This window comes from Cynara cardunculus (genome assembly GCF_001531365.2).
Source record: "Cynara cardunculus var. scolymus isolate 2C chromosome LG 15, CcrdV1, whole genome shotgun sequence".
NCBI classification, from domain to species: Eukaryota; Viridiplantae; Streptophyta; class Magnoliopsida; order Asterales; family Asteraceae; genus Cynara; species Cynara cardunculus.
In genome coordinates this window covers 776,166-783,652 of record NC_037542.1, presented here as the reverse complement: position 1 = coordinate 783,652, position 7,487 = coordinate 776,166, and the positions used below count along the sequence as shown (strand labels likewise).

Genomic DNA, 7,487 nt, shown 5'->3' with positions numbered 1-7,487 from the left:
CAGATCAAAAAATATCAAAAACACAAAAACACAAAAACAAAAAAAAAATTAAAAAAAGGGACCATACACTGACTTTAAAAAAAATCAAGAACACAAATTTTTTATAAAAAAATCACAAAAATACTAAAAACTTGAAATCAAATGATCAAAATGTAAATCTTTGTGTAAAACAAAGATTCACAACAAGTTTAAGCACAAAATGATTACGGTTTTAACACCAAAACTCAAAAAAATTGACAAGATTTTGGATCAAAATAAAAAAAAATAAGAACACAAAGAACTTAAAAAAAAATTCCAGAAAAAAATCTTCAAAGATCTTCAAATCTGTTGATCTTTTCTTCTAGTTTCTAGCATTTCAGCTCTGATATCAATTGTGTGTCCCACCTTAAGATCAATCTTCATTAAACTCCATAACAATGGCTGATCTGGATCTAACACTCAAGAACATTCATATGAGATTTGAGAGAGAAAGTCAACACTACAAAAGTGGTCAAACTTCACTTTACGTAATGTGTATATTACAATAAGCTCTCTACAACAATTACAAAGACAACACCCTATTTATAGAGTCAAACTTCTAAACATAGTCAAAGTCAAACTCCTAACTAAGAAAAGTTAAACACGATGACTTTTACAATTATAGACAAAATTTAACTTTCAAGACGAATACAATTTAATACTGATTTTCAGTCCTAACTATTATCTATCTCATTTCAAGTTCAAGACGGAATGTTTGGAAGACAAGCATGTGGATCATTCTCTACTTGATGTGGAAACATCATAAGAAAATGGATTTTTAGTGGGCCTAACCACCAAATCAATCGTCCTTTCACGACTAAACTCTGGCCATTTTAATGAATCTCCAAACAGGACAAGGGTTTCAAAACGTCATGGCCAGAATGGCATGAGGGTTGTAGGTTTGATGGGTAGGCCTTTCTATAGGAGGTGTTTGGTGGATGATTGTTTTGTTGTTTTTTGGTTTAGGCTTGGGTTGATATTTGAATAAATGAATGCGTTTATCTTGTAAAATATTCAATCAAATTTTTTTGACAAAACGTTGAATACTTGTAAATCAATCAAATTAGAAAACTAAGTGTGTACCAAACCCATATAACGTAGTAGTGCAAGAGTTTTTGTTTTAAACTCTTAATGAAAACTTAATGTTATTTATTACTAAAATTGAAATCCAAATTTTATTTTAGAGATTACGATTTTATATAATTTGTTCAGTATAAATTTATTATCATAGTTTTTTTAAAATAAAATGTTTTGTATAATACATATTATATGGTTAGATAAAAATATTAAAATGAACATATATTATTCTAGTTTTCTAGCACATGGCACGATGGAAATAAACAAACAAAGATTATTCACATGTCATTGCAACCAAATATATAATATTCAAGTTATTTATCCCAATGAGCAATCAGTCATAATTGATGGCTTTATTTCCAATTCCATTGGCCTATAAATATCATGCACTTCATTCACATTTCATACCAACAAAAGCATCCTTTCTCTCTAGAAAAACAAATCGTCCTTTTATTTCCTATCTTTTTTGTGATTCGTAAATCATGACTTCAGTTAGCATCAATATTGAGATTCCTTCATCATTTTCTGCCGAAAAGGTTTTCAAGGTGTTCAGTGATTTTGACACCATTGCACCTAAAGTAAACCCTGAAGTATTCAAGGCTATCGAGACGAGCGAAGGCAACGGAGGTGTCGGAACCATAAAGATCTTCACTTTTGGTGATGGTAAGAAACTATAACATTAGATAGTGGTTCTATTTCATCATTATCCAAATAGCTATATTTTTGCGAAGCCAATGATCATTGTCAGTTTGTACTAATTACGTTTTCTTTGTAAACATGATTTACCCACTACAGCCGTCCCATTTACAAGCGGGAAATATAAGGTGGATGCTATTGATGCAAACAACTTCAGCTATACCTACTCATTCTTTGAAGGTGACAACTTGATGGGCATATTAGACTCCATCACAAATCAAATTACGATCGTACCTTCTGCTGACGGAGGAAGCATATTCAAGCAAACAATCATTTACAACTGCAAAGGGAATGATAAGCCATCTGAAGAGGTTCTTAAAATTGAAAAAGAGATATATGAGAAAACCTTCAAGGCTATTGAGGCTTATGGTGTTGCCCATCCCGAAAATTATTGATTCATCTCCGTCAACATTTTTATCATGGTTTCAAATCCTCTCGGTATCATGTTTTATGTTTCCCGTTTTTAATGTGGTTTAAAATAATGAACAAGATTCTCGTTATCTAATTGTTGTACTATGTTCCCATCTGTTACAATCAAATATGATGAGCAACTTTGGATTAATTTTTTGCTAAAAGTTGTTTTGTTGGTCGATTTGTTTTGTTTATTATTATAACGTAGAAGATTACTTTTAATTGGTTAGATGTCACTGTTATAACCTTTATTAATTTTGCCAACACCTACTCACTAAGCTAAATTGAATTCAAAAGTTGACCTTCGTTATATATGCAACTACCATATTCTAAGTTGTGGAAAATGACATGTTCGTAGTCGATTATGGAAGTTTCTATAAAATAGGTTGATAAACAAAAAGAATGCTAAATTGCAAGTTTTGTAAAAGCTAGAAAATAAATGATTGGCGGATGGATAAATGTCTAAGTAATCCCAAAGTCCTAAAAGCTTTTGAGAGGTAACATATATACACATTGCAGCCAATTAGGAGTTAAAGTTTTCGAATGGCAAAATAGCCCTGTAACTTCTGGAGAAAGGGTGCCTCCTCACAACACTACTGGAAAACCAGGTATCAGCGACGAACATCAGCAAGGGAAAATATCCCTCGCAAATCAGTGAGGGATCAGCGAGGGAATTGTCCAAAAACTCATTCCCTCGCTGATCCCTCGTTCTTCTGCAAATTCCCTCGCTGATCCCTCGCAGATCAGCGAGAGAATTGCCAAAACTCGCTGATCCCTCGCTGATCTGCGAGAGATCAGTGAGGGAATGAGTTTTTTGGCATTTCCCTCGCTGATTTGCGAGGGAAATTTCTTCTGCAAATTCCCTCGCAGATCCCTCACAGATCAGCGAGGGATCAGCGAGGGAATTGCCAAAGAAACTCATTCCCTCGCTGATCCCTTGCTGATTTGTGAGGGAAATTTCTTCTGCAAATTCCCTCGCTGATCCCTCGCAAATCAGCGAGGGATCAGCAAGGGAATTGCCAAAAAAACTCAATCCCTCGCTAATCCCTCACTGATATGTGAGGGATCAGCGAGGGAATCTGATTTTCGCTTTTTTTTATAACTACAAATTTAATTACTTAAATTTTGTTAATTATTTATCATTTATTAGAGTATTACAAAAATTAGTTAATAAAGCTGATTAAGCCCACTAAAACTAAATAAAACCCATTAAGGCTCATTAAACCAAATAACACGAGCTGATGGGTATATATACTTATAACACATGCACATTTGGTTTGTTATATTATTATTTTCAGGTTTTTTTATAAATAAAGACAGGATTTTTGCAATTTCAAAAAATTATTTTTTAAATTTATACAAATTAGCGACGGATTAGTGAGGGAAAATCCATCGCTGAAAGTCCTTGAAATTCCCTCGCAGATATGTCGCTGAAAGTTTCGTCGCAAATCCGTCGCTGAAAGTTCCCTCGCAAATCCGTCGCTGATAATTCCCTCGCAAATCCGTCGCTGAAAGTTCCCTCGCAAATCCGTCGCTGAAACTTCCGTCGCAGATCCGTCGCTGAAACTTCCGTCGCAGATCCGTCGCTGAAAGATCCGTCGTAGATCTGTTGCTAAAATTTTTCGTCGCAGATCCCTCGCTGATCCATCGCTAAATACTTTCCTCGCTGATCCGTCGTTGAAAGTGTCCATCGCAAATTCGTTGCTGATATCTATCGCTGATAGCATCACCTACGACTATTTGACCGACGGAGAATCAGCGACGGATCAGCGACGGATTGCCCTTTCAGCGACGGATTTGTGAGGGATTTTTCCCTCGCTGATATTCTGCATTTTTGTAGTGCAAAGGGGGTCGGTTCAAGTTCCTCTATCCCCAAAAAGACCATTTAACAATCACGAATCATGTGTGTTTCTTGTAAGATTGAGAGTTTTTGTTCAACCTGTAGTCCCATATAAAAAAAGGGCTGGTATAAATTTTTGAAGATTTTAACTTTCATCAAAGTCCGGAACATGAGAAACAAAAAGAAGTTAAAAGAGAATAGGTTACTACCTCACCTGATGCTGAGTGGTGGTTGTTGTCCCGCCACTGCACTCGTGCTCTACTTTTAGAACTCGATGAAAAAATAACTTCTAGTGATACTTTGATTGCAATCTTTGGATGTTGTTGATAACCGATAAACCAAAAACAACTAAACCAGTCGTATTATGATATATTCAGGCATGACACCTAGATTTTGAATATTGAAATATGAGAACTAAAAGAAGTCCCCTAGAATCAAACCGTTGTCATTGAGTATCATGAGTAGATATCTTTGTTCTTTGAGCCCTCTAGGTATTTCAATCATTGAATGAATCGGGAATAAAAGTAAGAAGAAGATCAAAGTGTCATGATATAAGCATATTTATGTGACATTCGTCATTTTTGAGCTTCAGGTTAGCTCCTTTATAGGGATTCTATATTTAGAATATTATTTTATTAGAATCTAGTCATGATGATTAAAATTCATCTAGCTTAGTTCCCAAATTATAGGTTAAGAGAGCCTTGCTTTGTCGGGTAACTGATAAAGTTAACTTGTGTGATGCCAAATATATTAAAAATGTTCCAAATGAAATAAAGTTGATATTATTAACATCTAAATTAAAATATGAAAGTCTCATTTGAATGTCCAAATAATTTTATCAAAAGATGGAGCTTTGTGTTAATATTGTCATTTTTTGTATATAATAATGTTTGGCAAATTGTATTTTGATTATAAATTAATTGGACTTATTTATGTTTAAAAGAAAAATAAAAGCTTTTAGTGGGTTTGGGCCTTTAAAAGCCAGCCCATTATCTTTTTTAAAATTCATATATAAATACCCCACATCCTTTGAAACTCTCATTTCCAATTCTCATTTTGCTTAAACCTTTCCCCCTCTCTAATCTCTCTCTCTCTAAATCAAACCCCCTCCAGCCGATTCCATCTTCAAGAACCTTTAGAAAATCTGTCAATCTTGAAGGATATTCAAGATTTCAAGAAAAATGTATTATACTAGTTATCTTACCTATTTTAAATACCAAAAATCCCTAATTATTCTATTCCTACTTCTTGTTCTTGTAAATAAAGTTTCTGGGGATTTCAAAAGGGGAGATTGTATATCCAAGACATGAAAATGTCTTCAAATGATGGTAATCTATGAACCACGAACTTTGAACTCTAAGAAAKTAGGAGAAAACCCAATGCATGTCGAATCTAATCATGAAAAGATGTATTTTGAAATCAGGCAGAATCTTGCATGCATCTCAAATCGGTTTTATCTTCCTCAAAACTCAGTGGAATTGGGTAATCCTTTTCTGGAGATTAGCCTTATTTGTTAGCTTAAAAATAGAGTTAAAATCTTTGAAAAATGAAGAGTTCAAACCCCCCAAATGGCCGTCACTCGAAGAGTGTGCAATATGTTTTGGGGGCTGTGTCACTCAGGGTTGTAGGGTATTAATGAGTGTCTTAAACCCATTCAAAACTCTTGATATTTGGGAAAAAGTCTGTCTAACTCATTATTTTGGATGATATAAAAAGTTGGACATAAAATGACTTTTGGAAGGTTCCTTTTTGCGATGATTCGTGAGACCAAAAATACCAAAAACAGAATTTATATCTGTCCATATAGCAGCTTTTTTGCAAAGGACATTGATTTTGAAATATATAATTTTTGGTCTATTTTTAAAACAATTAATAAGAGTATCAATTTTAATCCATAAAAACCGTTCACATTACATAAGAAATAATTTGACTTTATCTTTATCGGGACTCGTTAGGCGATCTAGCTATTCGATTCAGACTGTTTAGGAAGGTTAGGGCGGACGTTGAGCGCTTCAAACGTCATCTCCTTGGATATTCATCATCAAACCAGTGAGTTTTCACGGCCCCACTTTTAATGCTTTTGTTTATTTAAATTGGGGGAAAAGCACGAAGTTATGCAAACTATACTGTTATTTATAAAATTGTTGGACTAAAGAACTGTTTAGTCAAAGATTGTTATTACCTGGACTAAAGAACTGTTTAGTCAAAGATTGTTTATACCTGGACTAAAGAATTGTTTAGTCAACGATTGTTTATACCTGGACTAAAGAACTGTTTAGTCAAAAATTTGTTTATGTCATGAAATATTGACTGTTTTGCACTATGATATAAATGCTAAATTGATGTACTTGGGAGTATGTTTCCAAATAAAGTCCCCRTCCGTAAACGCTACTTGTTAACTCGGRCATGTYCMCGGGCCGTGGTAATTGTGGATAGCCGCTATTGTGTTGACAGTCCCACCCAGAAAGGTGTGCACATTACCTATGTTTTCTTAGTCTAATCATGTGGAATTTGGACCACCGCTGAATTAGTACTACTACGAACCGTGGGACCTAAGTGAGTGTACGGGCTACTTATGGTCGTTCATAAAATAATGGGGCACATTGGTTAGGAAAGGCTCAGTAGCGTCTCAAGTTTTAAACGTCGTGGTAGATTTACATTTATTAAGTGCAAAAGATATGTATAGGTTTGCAAGAAATTATTTATGCATTGTAATGTTTTGTGCATATGAAAACCCGTGAGCTCACTAACTCTTTGTAGTTGACCTTGTTTTATATTTCATGCTTTTCAGGAAATAAGTAAGAAGTGAAGTTTTTGGGAGCATACTTGTGGCGATACCGATTAAGTTCACATTTGAAGTTTTTGTAAAGAAGTATTCTATCCCAATTTGGTTATGGAAGTTAAACTTGATTTATTTTTGTGAAACTTGAATGGTATTATTTATTATCTGCTGTTGTGACTCGCTTACCTGTTACACCTCGTGTTTCCGCTTTAACGGGGTGTGACAGATTAGTTATCAGAGCCTCAGTTATAGAGAACGCCGGTTTTTCCTTAAAAACCACAAAACTATAACCAAATATTTTCAAAACGGTTTTCAAGTGATTTAAATACATATTTATGCAAAGCGAGTCACGTTATCATATGTCGATTAAACAAAGACTGATCACCTATGTTTAATTTACGTATAATAGGACTTAATCAGTTGTACTAAAAGTATGCTCCAGGTAAGAAATTGTTGTGAAAAGCATGATTTTGTGTGTGTTGCATAAATTATGRATATCCATTGCCCTAGACCAACCAGAAGCACTGGTTAGAAGGACCAGAGGCGATGGGTAGAAAATCCATTATATTGTTAAGTGTCCATGTTGGACCAGAAGCGGTGGTTAGAAGGACTAGAGGCGATGGGTAGAAAATCCCTTATATTGTTAAGTGTCCATGTTGGACC

The 7,487-nt window shown here is 34.5% G+C and overlaps 1 protein-coding gene across 1 annotated transcript; it reads left to right on the top strand.

The window, feature by feature from the left end:
* Window positions 1-1,499: 1,499 nt before the first annotated feature.
* LOC112528064 (root allergen protein-like) lies at window positions 1,500-2,366 on the top strand. Its single transcript, XM_025138968.1, has 2 exons — window positions 1,500-1,758; window positions 1,891-2,366. The coding sequence occupies exons 1-2, from the start codon at window positions 1,578-1,580 to the stop codon at window positions 2,184-2,186; spliced, it is 477 nt and encodes a 158-aa protein (XP_024994736.1). The 5' UTR covers window positions 1,500-1,577; the 3' UTR covers window positions 2,187-2,366.
* The last annotated feature ends 5,121 nt before the right edge of the window (window positions 2,367-7,487 follow it).

Coding starts and splice junctions, on each gene's coding strand:
- LOC112528064 (XM_025138968.1), top strand. CDS start 1,578: ATGACTTCAGTTAGCATCAATATTGAGATTCCTTCATCATTTTCTGCC. Junction 1,759..1,890: donor GATCTTCACTTTTGGTGATG/GTAAGAAACTAT, acceptor TACCCACTACAG/CCGTCCCATTTACAAGCGGG.